This window comes from Pseudorasbora parva, chromosome 3 (genome assembly GCF_024679245.1).
Source record: "Pseudorasbora parva isolate DD20220531a chromosome 3, ASM2467924v1, whole genome shotgun sequence".
NCBI lineage: Eukaryota > Metazoa > Chordata > Actinopteri > Cypriniformes > Gobionidae > Pseudorasbora > Pseudorasbora parva.
In genome coordinates, this window is record NC_090174.1 from 51,720,935 (window position 1) to 51,739,142 (window position 18,208).

The window sequence follows — 18,208 nt, forward strand, 5'->3', positions numbered from 1 at the left end:
TATCTGTTCAATTCGACAACATCTGAGTGACAGGCAAAATGGATGATCAAACAGAACGCGTGTTTGCTCTTAAAAACATGACACTTGCGTAATAGTATCCAGCTGCAGGGCCGCAGCGCTGATGATTAGAAAAGAAGGCTGGGTCTCGAGTGTGACACAATGAAAAAGCTAAGACATGGCGCAACAGTGAAAGGTGATCATTTACCGCATATTTAAATAAAAATTCTATTACAAACCTTAAAGTACAGAGTAATCGCGTTATCTTCATAAGTCTTTATGGTTGGCCCAAAGAAAATGTGAACATACCAGTAATCTTCTGCCACGTTCCAGGCAAACAGTAACTCAGTCAAACTTGTGATTTCTCACCCGTGATCTTATACCTGATCGATGTAATTCCCAGTTAAGCCCGCGAAACAACAATGGCAGCCACTAAGGGAACCAGTTGATCTGTATTTTTGAAACAATCCTGTTCACACATGATCTGTTTTTTTGTAATTTACTAGTAAAGACTGTACAGTATTATATAGTTAGAACAGTGTTTCCCAACCTTTTTTTCAGTCATGGCACCCTTTGAAAATGTACGTTAGGGGTGCAACGGTACAGATTGATCACGGTTTTAAGTTCACGGTTTTAGGTTCACGGTTTCGGTACGGTTCGGAATTTTCTATGGTCAGGGAAAAAAGGACTACTGTCAAATAAAAATAAAGAAAATAAGAACAAATAACTTAAATACAAGCAGCGGCACAAATAAATACTATTGAGCAAAGATGCTAAAAAAATAAACAATGCTTTTCAGGTTTTTCAAGTAGGTCTAACATTAGTTTTTAGGTAGAGTAATGGAATAAAGTAATCAAATGTAAAATAACTGCATATTTAACTGTTTAAATTAAAGATTAATCCTTATTAAACTTACAAAAGCTATTCAATCAAGAGCAGTGAGTGATGTCCCTATTTTTTGTTTAACCTTAAACAAACAGCAGTAAAGTTTGCTGCCCCTTTAAGACCTAATGCAAGGACATGCGTCATCTTTCTCGGCTGTATAAAGTTCACTTATTAAGGCATATTCAGACTATGTCTGCTTGGATACTCATCAAAATGGACATGCATGTTGACATACTTCTTGTGTGAGTTTGACCGTTCAAGCGCAAGATTTGAAAGAGAACTCAATATTTGCGCGCTGTGAGATGTGTGCATGCTCCTTACTTATTTGAGGGAAATGGAGGAGAAAACGGCGCATAAGGCAAGAGAAGCTGTTGTACCCTTTACTTGATGTTATTTGTACATCCATAGGGGCTGCCATTGTTGTTTTGTGGGCTATGTAACGTGAGAGGGCGTAACTGGGAGTACATCGATCTAGTACGAGTTCACGGGTGTGAAGTCATGGGTTTGACTGCCGTTCCAGTGCACTTTCATGGGTGGAAGTTTGGAAAAACACGGGTTGCCTGGAATGCAGCACTAGTTACTGTGGGCATCTTAGCAACCTGCTTAAATAATTGTCAAAAACACATTATAAGCACTTGTAAATTGTTTGGTATTAAAAAAAAAGCTTCTGCCAGGAACATAAATACAAATGTAAATGAATGCTTCTCATTTTATAGTACATGAAAAAAAAGGGCCATTAAAAACAAGGTCAAACAACAGCAGTTAATAGTGAGGAAAAAAACAAATGCAATTATGCAGACACAAATGTTGTTTTGCACTGTATGAGCCAAATTTATTTAATGTTGGACTAAATACAAAATTAAAACGTAATTTGAAATCCTGTACACTTTCAAATGCATGGAGAGAATAGATTATGGCATGACAAATCAACAAAACAACAAAATAAATGCCTTACTGGCAATACAATAGAATGCCAAAGTGTATCGTCGTCTACTCGCTAAATCAAAGTAAAGCGTTACCTCAGAAAATGTGACTGCGTTACATGTACAATGCAAAATTCATATCGAAAGAAAAGGCAAAAAGAAGGACAAACATGAGACATTTCATGATATACTTTGGTAGTATCTATACAGTACGTGTGAGTGATAGAAAAATAAGATGAGACAGGAAGAAATACCATGCTTTAACATGTAGTAGACGACTTGGTAAATAGGGAAGAGCATTAAAAATTTGTAAAAAAAAAACACAGAAAAAGATGAGGAAGAGTGACGTCTATGCTGCTGACCGGCGTCTAATGATGAAGGCCCCTCGCTGAAGCTGCCCTAAATAAATCCTCATCTTCGTACTGTCGCTCGTCTTTCTCACCCAGATCTGCAAGAGAATCGGAATCCAAGACAAAACACTTCAGTGTTTACCCTGTACCACTTTTTTCCAGAATCCAAATGAATCCTAAACAGTGATTTGTACTCCAAAGCCACTGGCTCAGCAAGTTAGATCCCAGATCTATGCAGTGGGCTATTGATGCTGGCATTAAAAGGATGCAAATGAGACAAAAGCCATTGGAAAGACATCGTACAATTTGATATGGATGCAGATTACGATAAATGAGAGGGGCTAAATGAGAATTTCCCTCTTCTGGCCCTCCAAAGCTGATGCACTTGGGCTGATCTCAATAACCTACTGTTTATTTCCCCTCTGAGCAGGTCATTAGTTTGAAGAGCACAGTCATTTGTTTAGCACCAATCAGAGGAGAGAATCAGACACAAACCTCATTGGTCCCCACAGAGCTGATGACACAGCTGATCTTGGTGTTCTCCTTGGACTCCAGATAGATTGCTTGACTTTTATGGTACCTGAAACAATAACAGTATTAGTCACTTAAGATCCTTTAGACGTAAAGACCATTAGAGAAAATTCCCTTCAGGGACATGTTCTCAGTCAGTTACTATGTGCGAGCTTATCTCCTCACATATTTTAATATAGAATTAGCAATATTTAGGATTAAAGGATTTCACAATTGTGAAAATTCTGCCATCATTTCCTCACCTCCATGAAATTTTGCATGGAGGAACAGGCAAGAATCAACTTCACTGATGTAACAGACTGATATGCAATTTTAAGAAATTACTACAATAAAACTATTTCTGCCAAAGGGAGCATTACCAGCTTCTAAATGCAGACAGAGGGATACTTATTTTTACACAAAAGACTGATTCTGAATTTCTGTAAATAAGTCACACTAATGGTTATTATTTGGTTATCACATTCACCCATCAATATGGCCCAGAAATCTAGACGCACCCTGGCGGAAGCAAATTTAATTTGCGGCTAGGGTCGTCTAGCAACTCTCCGTTGGCTTGCGAGCTGGAAAAACCAAACTCTGGTCTGGCCATTCACATCGTGTATAGAGTTGGTGGGTGGGCTTAACATAATGATGGCAGGTTCCGCGTGCTACTTGAAAACAAAGAAGCTGGCGAACGGCGGTCTTTCGAATCGGCTTTGGCGGCGACTCTGGAAGACTTGGAGTTCAGCTTTTTTTTTTTTGAGAAAAGAACGGCACAGAAATCATTCTTAAAAAAGGAAGATGTGTTCTGAGTTTTGCTGACCGGATACAGCAAAAGTTGAATCTATCAACTAACTCCGTTTCGCCTTCGTTGCTCTGTTTGGTTGTAGCGCTATCCTATTGTGTGTCGAGGGACTTTGAAAGACAACCGTTTATTGTTAATAAATAATAATGGCCTATTAAGTGAATACTTGAACATCATTAATTTGTTTTATCTAATACTATTTTTTGACATTAAAGATGATTGATAATATATGATTGGGGGTGGGGGGTATTTGTCACCACACCGGTTTAAAATGTCTTTTTTTGTTTCGGTCTATGTGATCCCACCCACAACAAATTAACCTAATAGTATTTCGTCACCCCAGGCAGGCAGCAAGCGGAAAGCACAGCATACTGCAGCCATGGAAGCCAGCAAATAAACTGGGTCAGAGAACTAAAAGGGCTCAGCATCATCTAAAAAGCTCTACGATGACTTACATAAGACTCAATGCTTTTTATTGCCAATTGCGTTCCTTCCTGTTGCGTCCTCAATCCGACAACCTGCGTGAGCGTCGAGTCTGAGGAGGAAGGGCGGGGAAACAACTTTGGCACCCATTACAAGCGCTACCTGTCAATATTACATACTGCACTTTTAAATGGGATCACTTACTATTCCAATGTAATTCAATTGACTTCTGATTAATTTGGGTAGCCTATATTTTACTTATATAATTTTCCCTTACATGTGAATGAAACTATCTCTCTACTAATTCTATGAATTATACAGGGCAGCGTTTCACAGGGATTTAAACTCGTAACTTGTCTTTTTGAATTATTGACAAAAAAATGATTTCTTTGATTCATTAAAAAGAACCAGCTTATAAGAGTCATTTGTTTGGGAATAGGATTAGACTGGTCACGCCGAACGTTTGCTTTTGTTTTGTCCGTGATGACAAATAGAAAGAGTTTTTGCCATTATTTTGCATTACACTGCTTTTTTAAATTGTATTACACATACAGACCGCAAACTCATTCACAATTCCGGTAAAATACACCATAGATTAAGCAATGAGGAAAGAATCGTTTTTTAATAGTCATTGTTCATGAATAGCTTTTTGGCGTGCAAGTCCGTTAAAGGGATAGTTCACCCAAAATTGAAAATTGTATGTTTATCTGCTTACCCCCAGGGCCAGTAGATGTAGATGAAGTAGCTGTAGGTGTTTGTTTCTTCAGTAGAACACAAATTAAGATTCTTAACTTTAATCGTTGCTCATATAATGCATGTCAATAAGGTGTTTTCTATGACATTAACTATGTCTTAAAACACAAAACGATCAGTGTCTGCAAAAAACTGGACAGTATTTATGGTATTTTTTTACCTCATATCAGACGAATCTCATTCAGTATTCCCAACGCCATTACTCAAAATAACGGCAATATTAAAGATTGTGTACATAGATGCCTCATTCGACCTATCCATACAGGCACTAATGAGGATTTTATTATATATATATATATATATATAAAGTTTATATATATTTTTTACTCTTATAATGGCTGTGGCACTCATAGCAAAAAACACACCATTGACATGCATTATATGGCGGTTGTAGTTCAAAATCTACATTTATGTTCTCCTGAAGAAAAAAACACACCTACATCTTGGATGCCCTGGGAGTGAGCAGATAACCATTACATTTTGATTTTTGGGTATACTATCCTTTAAAAGGAGGACGGCAAACTCACTTTTACAAGTCAGGTAAAATATGATTTATTTTACTGTGGCACAAACACTACTAAATAGAGTCATCTTATAAAACACAGCACATTGAGAGCGAAAGTAGCCTGTGGCTTCAACCTTCTCACATAAACATCCTCTGGAAAAGTTCAGAGAGAGGCATAACTCAACCTCTCCACTCATTATTAAAATATCAGAATAAAACTGCATTTAATATACATGTAACATTATACATTTATTGCCTGCGGTATCACACCAGACCATATTTCCTCCTCCGCTCGCTCTCTCCTCATCGGCACAAAATATTCTGGTTGGATTGCAATGCTGAAAGCTACGGCAGCCCACTGTCTAAAGGGCAGGACTGGATGAATGCATTCTGACACGCTCATAAAAATCCAGAGGCATTCATGACGTTTAATGTCACAAACGCATAAGACAAAGTAATCTTCAGACCTCATCCTAAATTACAAGCTTCCCATGTATGATCACTTATTCAGAACAATGAAATATAAATTTATGTAGTCTGTACAGAGTATTGCATGTCAGAATATGTGGCTCGTGATGCCGATGATGTTTACATTATTAAATATCAGGACACGGACAACGGTAAATACCATGTCAGCAATGCGTGACCTGAATCCTGGCACAGATGTCGCTTTGCTCAAGCAAATGACCCCTTGCAAATACATCACATACAAAATCTTATGTGCATAAAAGAAACAACAGCCAATAATAATAATGAAAGTATATATAATAAGTAATATATTAAAAGATAGCACCTTCTTACAGGCTAAATAAAATAAAAATCATAATGTCACGGAAATATATTTTTTTTTATATATCCTTCCCATGCTATTTACCTACATGGCTACTTTAAAGCCTGAATCAGTATAATAATCTTTTTTTTTAAAGTAACTTATAATCCAAAATATGTACACAAATAAGCCTATATAATTTAAAGACTAAATATGACTGACAGAACAATAGACAGAATGACAAAGATACAATGATAGACAGAACAATAGAATGAGAGAACGATAGATAGGACTACGGAACAAAACGACAGACAGACAGACAGACAGACAGACAGACAGACAGACAGACAGACAGACAGACAGACAGACAGACAGACAGACAGACAGACAGACAGACAGATAGATAGATAGATAGATAGATAGATAGATAGATAGATAGATAGATAGATAGATAGATAGATAGATAGATAGATAGATAGATAGATAGATAGATAGATAGATAGATAGATAGATAGATAGATAGATAGATAGATAGATAGATAGATAGATAGATAGATAGATAGATAGATAGATAGATAGATAGATAGATAGATAGATAGATAGATGCTCTAGGTCTGTCTCAGGTCAGGTCCAGCTCTCTGATGTGACACTGTCCTTTACGTAAACTATATCATAGAATTATAAAACAAAAGAGTGATTGCGCCATCTTGTGGTCAGTATAAGTACAAAAGAGTGACTACAATTTTTTGTTGCTGCTTCAAGGCCCTGCAGGAACCAGGTCAAGGTTTGAGTGGAATTAGCCCCAGCTGGTAGAAGTTGTAAATACGTCATTAATTTACATAACGTAAATCAGTCAGTCTTCATAAGGGCTTTTCACAATGTGCTTAATCTAGGGTTATTGTTAGCGCTGCCAGTGAAACGTATAAATGCAAATCGCAAAACTGTTCCGAGGAGAACGTCACACGTTCCATCTCTTCCAAATTACAGTAGTTATGGCATGAATATGGCACAGCATAAGCTCTATGTTTTGGTTCAGAAGGAACTGTAAAAGGCTGCTGTTTTGGTGGAGGTGCTCATGCTGGCATCTGTCTAACTAATGTCTAACATAGCATGAAACACGCTGGTGACATATAATGTATGCGCAAGCAGGGTACACGGAGGTATGAAAATACATGCGTTGACAGGCAAGTAGGACATTGTATATTGGAAGGACATTTAAAAGCAGACAGAGCAACCATTGACCACCATAGTAGGGGGAAAATACTATAGTAGTCAATGGTTAATCTCTGCTTTGTTACAAAAAATTTCTAAAGATCTTCTTTTGTATTCAGCAGAAATAAGAAACTCATACAGGTTTGAAACATCTTGAGGGTGAGTAAATGAGGACTTCCACAGACGATATGTATATAATTACATTTAGACCACTTAAAGGGAGTCCACCCGAAAATGTAAATTACCGTAATTCCTCAAACAAAGACCGGTGTCTTTATTTACCTGAACTGCCATGTGAACCGGCTTTTATTTGAAGCAGGCTTTTATTAGGGCACATGCATCCATTTAAAATGGCACATGCATCCATTATATTCTCTCAATTTAATTTACAAAGCAACCCCTGTAAAGTTTTTAGGTTAACTATAGAAGAGAGCTGAATTAGTGTGTGTCGCACTGGCATGACTCGCATTGGGGCACGTGGCATCAAGATGGTTTCGCATTAAATTAACGGCATTTAGGAGATTATCCACTCATTTTCCCCCGGCCTTTATTTGTTCGTGCTGACCATGCCCCCGGCCACTATCAGAGGCCGGGCGTTTAATTGACTACAGGCTTCTATTTGAGGAAATACGGTACCCCATGAATTACTTACCCTCAAGTAATCCTAGCTGTATATGACATTCTTCTTTCAGATAAACACAACGTTTATATTTAAAAATATTATTGCTCTTGTATAAATGGTAGTGAATAGCGGCTCTTGACTAAAAGTGTATCCATCCATCATAAAAGTAATCCAACAACTCCAGGGGGTTAAAGGCCTTCTGAAGCAAAGTGATGCATTTGTGTAAGAAAAATATCCATATTTAAAACATTACAAACTAAAATAACTAGCTTCTGGCGAACGGCTTGCACCAAAAGTGTAACCCCTGACGCAGTGTATGACTTAGGATGCAGAAGTAGCATAAGCTTTGATGCCTCTCATGGTTCAAACAAATAGGGCTGGGGAACAAATTCAAGCCCCTCTTCTCTTATATCGGAATCCTCCGATATTTTTCAGACTTCTTATTTGTGACCTGCGTTTTATTCTGTTCTATCCTCTGCGCTTCCGCATTTCACAATATGTCATTACTCTTTCGCCATAAATCGATGCTCATGGCCATCTGCTGGAAGCTAGTTATTTTAGTTTATAAAGTTTCAAAACACAAACGCATCGCGCCGCTTTAGAACACCTTTATTAACCCCGTCGTATGGTTTACTTTTCTGATGGATGCACTTTTTTCTCAACCCCCATTCACTGCCATTATAAAGCTTGGAAGAGCCAGGACATGTTTTTAATATGACACAGAATCAATTTGTCAGAAAGAAGAAAGTGATATACACCTAGGCTTGCTTGAGGATGGGTAAATCATGGACTAATGTTCATTTTTGGGTGAACTATCCCTTTAACTTACTGATTGCTATCAAGATGTGAAGAGACTTTCAACCAGAATAACAACATTTAGAACAAATAAGCTACTCTGACTTTATGTAACCCGAATGTAAAAACAAAGAGAAACTTACCATCTCTTGTCATAGTAGAGTTTCCCCTCCTCTATCCGTGCCTCATAACGCTGGGACGGGGTGTCCACTGGGGTGGTCGGGAGGTGCTCTGGAGAGGATGGGGATGCTGAAAAACATCACAGATGTTTGCTTTCAGTTAATTTCCAATTCATTCTAAAGCCTTTGGTTAAAAAAAATCTAATGGGAAATGATATGGGGAAATCACCTCTAAAAGACAAAACGTCCATACCTGGTCTTTTCGGAGATTTAAGCTATAAAGGAAATGAAGCAAAAAGGAAGATTGTTTTGATTATCTTCAGCAATCTCAGGTGTAAAACACGACAGACACAGACAAACAACCTGATATCTTGGAAAGCTAACACAGAACCAAAGCAATACACCCAATAGCATGTCAGTGTCAAACACCTATTTTCTATGGTTTGCATCCCTTTTCCCTAGCCTGACGTGGTCATACTCAATTCTAGTCAGAATATGAGTCTGAAACTGCTCCATTGGGCTGTGATTATGGGGCGTGTTTCAACCGAACCTGGAAAGACATCAATTGGTTAGACCTACAACCAATCAGAGCAACGAAGCGACATCAACAGAGCTCAACTGCACTGTGTTGCCATGTCCGCGTTTTTTTTTCCCGGGTTGTTTTTTATGTCCGCGGGTTGAAGCTACTATTATGTGATATACAGACCCATGAGTGCGAATTTTAGCAGGCAACCCTGCCAAAATAACACACATTTTACCCCCCAAACACCATTTTTTTTCCAGAGAACCCCCCCGAGAAGCTATTGTTTTGGGCCAGTAGTTGGCGGATTTTGTTGTAAAAACTTGGCAACTCTGTCTGCACGCACGCTGGAATAAACGATCTTTGCCGGTGTTCTAAAATTTAAAAAAAAAATTAATGATACACAGTACTTACCCAACATAATCATCATTTTTGAGAGAAATTGTGAAGGTGAATGCATATACAAACAAGCTCTCCGTTTAAGATTTGAACAAATATAATCCAAGCCCGTTTGATGACGCACATGATTACGTTACTGTTCATCATCTAAAGCCCGCCCTGATGATTTCATTGGTCTGAACAGTTTCTGTACGGAGATAATTACTCCTCTATGGAGCGAGGCCAGACCGAACTGCCCGACCTAAAAAATTTGTGGGCTGGGCAAAGTTCGGCTGGCAATTTCAAAAATACAGCCAATTTCTTGATATCCGCAAGTAATGTGTCTCATGTATCTCTTTGTGTAATAAAAAGTAATCAAATATTCAGGGGATTCTGGTTTTTATTACCTAATATAAAGCTTTTAGGAAAAAAAAGATCCTTTCTTCAAAGCTGAGACGCAAGTCATGAAGACTTTCATTACGTTTTGATGAAATGGACTAAACTTTTTCTATTACACTATTCTTTCTCAACTCATAGCCTGCAAAGGAATATGTAAGTGCATTAAATTGTTATACATGATAATCCTGTAAAATGATACATTAATTAGGCCAAAAAGTTGATACTGTATCTGAGAGGCACTTTGATTATTACAGGGCTTTATTTAGCCCATAAAAATGGAGCTAACCTTACCTTGTTTAATGTTCTTAGATCTTCCATGATCTGTTCATCAGTGAGTAAATAATTTAACTGAGGTGAGGAGAGTTAAGAAAACCTGATCATTACACATGCCCAGGGGCACAAAAAGTTGCTTTATGTTGGGGTACTATGTTTTTTTGGGGAGAGGGAGGAAAATCACCACATTTGAATATGAAAAAATATAGGGTCTATAAAACACGTCAAAACACCACACAGCACAAGAAGCGTTTGAAACATTTGTGAGTATTGACAATGCTTGCAATTGTAATGCAACGGACTGGTCTACGGGACATAAATTAAGCCTTTAATTGAAAGGGTTATTGAGCTGTTACACCGTCATATACAATAAAAGAGCCAGTACAGTGACAGAAAAAAAACCTGTACCTACCTTACACAACACCAAAAGTGGACTTGCGCACCAAGAGCAGACCTTTTTACGCACAGTACCACTCTGATAATATGTTTTACAAATTCAATATATAAATAACACTTAAAAAAAAGAAAAAAAAAGAAAATTCTGTCATCATTTACTCACCCTCAAGTTGTTCCAAACCTGTATACATTTCTTTCTTCTGCTGAACACAAAAGATGTTTTGAAGAATGTCAGTAGCCAAACAGTTAATGAACCCCATTGACGTCCACAGTGTGTATGTATTTTTTTATACTATGGTTACCTATATTTTTCAAATCATCATCATCTGTGTTCAGCAGAATAAAGAAATGTATACAGGTTTGGAACAACTTGAGGGTGAGTAAATGATTCAGAATTGTCATTTTTGGGTGATCTATCGTTTCATAGCTCACTTAAATTGTTCATTACAAATAAATTACTAAATGCTAAAAAAAGAATAAATGTAAATGAACACATTTTTTTGTTGCATTTACAATCCCTGCAGATGCCATTACAGTTTCATAGAAGATGGTCCGTTTAACTGATGTGTTTGGTGGTCTGAAGTGTTTTCAGAGCATGTTTTCTGTCTCTACAACTATGTAAAGGATATCAGGTGCCGGCTTTCTCCGCTTGTCTGGAATGGGCACAGGGTCGTTGGGTCGTCTCCTGAGCTTCCGGGTTATATGGGTTTTTACCTCCATGGAATCTAAAATAAATAAATATATGGATTGTATACTAGGTTTAAGAGGTTTATTAAATAAATATCTCACACAAATAAACTCAATGAAACAAAAAAATTAAATTGAAATGCAATGAATGGCTTTATGAGAGGCTTTAAACCTTGAAAAGGACAAGAAAACAAAAAAAAGTGGTCAATATGACTTCTGTAAATGTCTTCTGACGTCATAAGACAACTTTGTATGATGAACAGGCCTAAACTTAAGTTTTTTACTAGCTATATTTCCATCCACTATTTTAATGTTTTCAATTGAGCTTGATAAAAAAAAAATCTGATAAGAAGACATGTGCATAAACTATAATGGAAAAACACATTTACTTAATACGAATAACAACTCACAGGACTTTGCCTCAACCGAGGATGTAATTGGATAACTAGACTAACCAGTGGGCCAATTTCATTGCACAGCATCTCAAATGTTGCCAGAGCCAAAGTCTGTCATCAAAATGGTTGGATATAATGACCTACCAGCGTTTATTGCGCTCCGTTTGGATGCTCTAAAGCGCAAGTAATTTATGATGAATGAAAAATGAACTACAGTGACTTCCGCGATAGCAGCAACTTTAATTTTTATTACAGATATTTGTGCCAATTTCTTTGAAAGTGACAATTTTGTTATTTTAAGCACATGGGATTGAAACTGTAATTTATTCGCAAATGTTTTATGAGAGATTACAATTTTAGTTCAATTCCAAGTTCAATTCGCAACTTTAGATACATAGCCACTGATAATCATTCTCTTCAGTGGGGATGACTAGATCCTGTAATCTCTGTTGAACTTATAAACCAGTTCAGTCCGACTTGTGAATCATTCGCTTCTGTCAATTACAATTAGGAATTCATTGACTCAAAATAATAATTAACTCACAAATTGGAAACTGCTACTTTTCTCATGAACACATCAACATTTTTAGCGCTTTTATGATATGATTATTGTGCTTTTGTTTAGTTTTCTAAAGCTTGAAAGTACCTCAGTCCTTGTTTACTGCACGGAAAATAGCTTGGAAAAAAGTTTAAAGGGTTAGTTCACCCAAAAATACAAATTCTGCCATTAATTACTCACCCTCATGCCGATTCAGACCCGTAAATCCTCCATTAATCTTTGGAACACAAATTAAGATGTTGTTGCAATCCGATGGTTCAGAAAGACCTCTATTGCAAACAATTACATTTCCTCTCTCAAGACCCAAAAAGGCACTAAAGACGTCGTTAAAAAGCTTATCTCACTACAGTGGCTCACAATAATTTTATGAAGCGATGAGAGTGGTTTTTGTGTGCAAAAAAACCCCCTAAATAATGACTTATATAGTGATGGCCGATTTCAAAACCTTCTTTGTGAAGCTTCTGAGCTTTATGAATCAGCGTATCGATTCCAAACCGATCCGAACCGCTGATTAGATACACTGATTCATAACACTTCAGGAAGCTGTTTTTTAAAATCAGCCATCGCTATATAAGTTTATTTATTTATTTGCACACAAAAACTATTCTCGTCGCTTCATAAAATTATTGTAGAGCCACTGTAGTGAGATGGGCTTTATAATGACGTCTTTAGTGCCTTTATGGGTCTAGAGAGAGGAAATGACATTGGTGTCAATGAAGGCCTTTCTGAGCCATCAGATTTCAACAAATATCTTCAATTGTGTTCCGAAGATGAACGGAGGTCTTACGGGTGTCAAACGGCATGAGGGTGAGGAATTAATGACAGAATGTTCATTTTTGAGTGACCTAACCCTTTGACATTGATCCTATTATGCTCTGCAAAAAAAGTCATTCAAGTCAGGTGAGGAATGACATGAGGGTGAGTAAAGGATGAATGTAATTTTTGGGTGAACTACTGCTTGAAGTTTTTTGTTTTGTACAAAAAATGTAGTAAGCGTTCAGCTACAGGAACAGGATCTTGTTCTCTTAAACAGCAATTCTAACAATTCCTTGCACGAAAACCCTCTCAGGTTGCATTTTTCTATCTGATCTCACTTTTCCACTTCCTCACCTCCTGTCAGCTCCATTGTTAATTTCTCGTTCTCGATCATCTTCTTCTTCTCCTCCAGCTCTGCAATAAGATTTTCCTTCAGTTCCACTTTCTTATCATCAAATTCTTTCACCGCTGCTTTTTTCTCTTTGATGTAGTTCCTCTCCACCTGCTCTGTCTACAAGAAATGTATTTAGCATTAATTAACCAGTCATATCTGTTGCTTTCTGCAGTTATTGTAAATCAACAGATTGATAAAAATGAATGCATTGCAGCTTACCTCAAGTTGTAGAAATAGGTCTGAAAAGAAAAATAGATGGGAGGAAAGGGACAGAAAGAGAGAAAGAGCACAAACAAGAGAAAAGCATTAATCACGTAAAATTGGCTTCTGAAATATTGACACTGAAATCGAAATATATTATAAATCATCTTTACCAGCGTTACGAAGTCTCTCTTTATATTGCTGATCGAGCTTCTTCATTCTCTTCTGGTATTCTTGCAGCGTGCCTGCGGAAATGAATGGGTATGAAACTGATCTAATTTGCGTATTGTTGGCTGACATTTTATATCCACAGTGATGTATAGTAAACTTATTAAGGACAATCCCATTGGAATAACCTGTTTTGATTAAAGGGCCATGGTTTGAACCTACAACCTTTAGGTTACCAGCCAGGCTACATCACCTTGTTGGACCACTATCAATCAATACATGCTCTTTTTTTAGGACATATTTGTTTAAAAAAAAAAACCTAAATTTATGAAATATGCTTACATGGTCATACCAAAAGCCGTAATGCTCAATTCTGATTTATTGCTCAGATCTGGGGATTTTTTGGTTGGCTGTTCACATTGGGCCCTATCTTGCACCCAGCGCAATTGACTTTGTACACCGACGCATGTGTCATTCCTATTTTGCACCCGCGCAAAGTGCGCTTTTCCCTCCACAGAAGCACGTCACTAAACTAGTGAATGAACTTGCGCTCCCTAGGCGGTTCAGCGCAAAAAAGGAGGCGTGTACCGGCGCAAACAATCCCTGGTGCTATTTTGCTGTTCCATTAAACAGCTGCGCCACTGACCAGAAAAAACCTAGTCTAAAGTCAGTGGCACGTAGCGCGTTGTTCATTATGCTATTTTAAGGGCGCATGCTTGACCAAAATGTATAGCGTGCACAACGCGCATACACTTTGCTCATGAAATCTGAGCACAGTTACAATAACTGTTGCAACTGCAACAGTTATTTTTGCAAATCATAAATTGTTACACTAAAAAACAAATATTAACACATAGTGGTGTGCCACGAAGATGTGAAAAAAAATAGGCATTGATCTAGCTTACAAATTAGGCTTATTATAGTAATTAAGGATCAGACCTGTTTGCCCAATAGTGGCAAGACATATATATATATATATATATATATATATATATATATATATATATATATATATATATATATATATATATATATATATATATAAGGACATCTGACAAATTGGTTTGTCCGTCAAGAACCAGGAAAAAAAATCGACTGAAAAAAAAAAACACTGTTTAACCAAAGCCTGTTTAACCGACACTATTTGAGGGGGGTTTCTCCCATCCCCATACAACACAACTTCTCTGTCTTTCACTCCCTTACGAAAGGAAAATATATTTACCAATATATTAGTTGAAATATATTTTAATATATTGTAAATATATGGAATAATATATTGATGGTATTATAAAATATATTATATATTCATGTAATATATTGCAAAATATACAAATGATTGCCGCTTTCAATATATTGCAATATATTGAAAGATATAAATATTAATTCCAATATATGTTAATATATTTCCTAATGTATTGCAAGAAATTTTCCAATATACTGCAATATATTTTTGTTTCTTAAGGGCTGCTCTTCCAAGAACGTGCGCCTGGTAAATACGCCATAATAATAGCCATCCATAATGGAACTTGCACACCTGCTTTTAAAGGGAATGTTGGATGCCGCTCTGATTGGTTTATTCACGTTACGCCCAAACCACACCTATGAATAAAGAAGCTACTTCAGACCAACCCATTTTAGATTTGCGCCGGGCGCAAGAGCCGTTTATCCCGCCGGGAAAATAGCAACAGCGCCGAGACCCGCACACAAAGTTACTTGCGTTCCGCGCTTTGACACTTGCGTTTCAGATCGTTAAAATAGGATTATCTTTTAAATGTGGCCAATATCAGATTTGACAGTGACATGTATGCGCAAAAGAATGATAACAAAGATGGCACACAGCACAAAGTCACATGGATGTAAACAGAGGTTAATAAAATCAGAATTTATGCATTTGTTAATGTTATGTGCCACGGATGACAGCTAATTTGTGCACAGAACGTTTTTCTAATACAGCATTTCCTTAATATTTGCATGTGTAGAGCTGTCGCCGTAATACTTATGAGTATAACAGCTCATCGCTGCCTTCTTCCATATTCAAAGAACCACCGCTATGTAAACTCTTTGAAATGATGTCCACCATCAGCGCAGAATTGTGACAAATATCGATATAGCGTGACGTAAATGTGGCATGAATTCCGATATGACTGTTCAGACTGAGGTCGCTTTGAAACATCTGACCTGTATCAGATTTAGGCCCACATATGGAAAAGATCAGATTCCATGTGGTTTGTGCTGATGACATTGTTATAAAAAAAATCTGATCTGAGTAGCATTTAAGCACAAAAATTTGGCTGCAGTGTGAACCTGCATCTTGTGTGTCTGGCAAGCAGAGATAATTTTTTTCCACTGTCAACATACTTTACTGAACAATAAGCATAAGAACAAAGAATAATGCCGTAGTTAATAACAGTATTAGTTATAGTGTTACATAGGTTTTTATTTGACTTATTTTAAAATATTTGGTGATGTACAACATAAATCTGCATTTAAACTTTCGTAATTAAAGGCACAGTGTTTAAGTTTCGCATCTAGCAGACGCTTATTCAAAACAATAAAGGCGTAGCTTGATGACGTTGTGAATGATCATGGAATCATGGGAGTTGTCCTCTTTACCTATACAGCTGATGGGAAATCATATTCATGGACGAGTATCAAGTTTTATTAACATTACGGTGATATGAATACAAATAAAGCCCTTTCTGCATATGCTATGTTAGCCACTTGACAAAATAGTGTTCACTGAGGAAAGGTACAAACATGTTACTTGGTACTAGTAAATCAAGAAAACCAAAGCTTCAAACAATAAGACTAACCGTGACGTTTACGTCACATGAATTGAGCTATAAAACAATGATTCGTTTTCTGTTGATAAAGATTTTTAAACAGTTGCTCATCTGTCTAATAAAACACAAAACATCTTTGGTGTTTCTATGGAAGTAACACATGACGCTATGGTATGGGCCATTACACGGGTTAAAATTTGGATTCCTCTGGACTTATACATTGTTGGAAACATTTGGGATAACGCAAGTAGACGAGACAACAAAATATATAACACTGTTCATGTGGCTTTTGGGTATTTTATACAAAAATCTAACATATTGTGCTTTTTAAGTGCTTGACTACATAATTACTTGTGCATCTCTTCAACAAATCAATAGTGAATAGGAGTATTTCCAGTCACCTTCTTGCAGTTGTTGTAGCTGTCTTTTCAAGGATGCCAGTCTGTCTTGATACATCCTGAAATCAAGACAAAAACAAAACATCATAAGAAATTATGGTTTTATTACAGCATGCAAATAGCAGATGTGTCAGACAGACAGACAGACAGACAGACAGAAGATAGATGGATGGATGGATGGATGGATGGATGGATGGATGGATGGATGGATGGATGGATGGATGGATGGATGGATGGATGGATGGATGGATGGATGGATGGATGGATGGATGGATGGATGGATGGATGGATGGATGGATGGATGGATGGATGGATGGATGGATGGATGGATGGATGGATGGATAGATAGATAGATAGATAGATAGATAGATAGATAGATAGATAGATAGATAGATAGATAGATAGATAGATAGATAGATAGATAGATAGATAGATAAAAGGTATACTCACTGTTCTTTGATCTCAACATAGTCGTCTTCATCGTGCTTGGCCAGATCTGTTTCACTGGCATCTTCTGTGTCTATAATAATAATAATAAGACAAGGTAGGGAAGAACCTGACTGTCATGCACAACGCCCAGACAATTTTATTTCATTCTTTTAGCCATCATGTTTTAAATGCACATTTGTAGCACCATCTAGCGGACAAACGTGGTAGCTTAGTGAATTTCCTATGGAAACAACCAAATTCTCTTCTGTTGTTCTTATTTAGAGTGGACAGTTTGTGTGGAAAAAGATACATGGGCCAATAATTCACAATCACATTACATATATGCGGTTTGCTGAATTTTTTAACAGCGGAATTAAAAGTACACAGTACACACAAACATTTTGTGTACACTGCTAAGGGGAACTCTCACAAGTTGATACTATAAGACTACAGCTATTTTATCCAAATAAACATCCACTGCATAATTTCAGCCTATGTATTCTCTATTATAAAACCAATTACTTTAATGTTGCTAACAATACACCCTACAGTCTCAATTACAGGAACGGCCCTCGTTTTTTTTCATATAGTCATATACTGTTAACATTTTGAAGTAAGATTTTTTTTTAAAGAAATTAAACTGATGACAAGTGACAAAATGTTTCTACTGCCAATGTTGTCTGTCTGAAATGTATTTTCATCAACGAATCCTGAAAAATTGTATCATGGTTTACACAAAAATATTAATTGATAATAACAAGAAAATAAGTGTTTTTTTGAGCAGCAAAACATCATATTAAAATG

The 18,208-nt window shown here is 36.9% G+C and overlaps 1 protein-coding gene across 1 annotated transcript in view; it reads right to left on the bottom strand.

Annotated features, from left to right (window-relative positions):
- Window positions 1–1,681: 1,681 nt before the first annotated feature.
- The window catches only part of suds3 (SDS3 homolog, SIN3A corepressor complex component), a 21,759-nt gene continuing 5,232 nt past the window's right edge, over window positions 1,682–18,208 (bottom strand). The window contains 11 exon segments of the mRNA XM_067439412.1: window positions 1,682–2,253; window positions 2,651–2,735; window positions 8,693–8,798; window positions 8,922–8,943; window positions 10,257–10,318; window positions 11,264–11,359; window positions 13,386–13,542; window positions 13,645–13,664; window positions 13,800–13,871; window positions 16,979–17,034; window positions 17,426–17,495. Of these exon segments, the coding sequence (XP_067295513.1) occupies window positions 2,155–2,253; window positions 2,651–2,735; window positions 8,693–8,798; window positions 8,922–8,943; window positions 10,257–10,318; window positions 11,264–11,359; window positions 13,386–13,542; window positions 13,645–13,664; window positions 13,800–13,871; window positions 16,979–17,034; window positions 17,426–17,495 (845 nt within the window). The 3' untranslated portion in view covers window positions 1,682–2,154.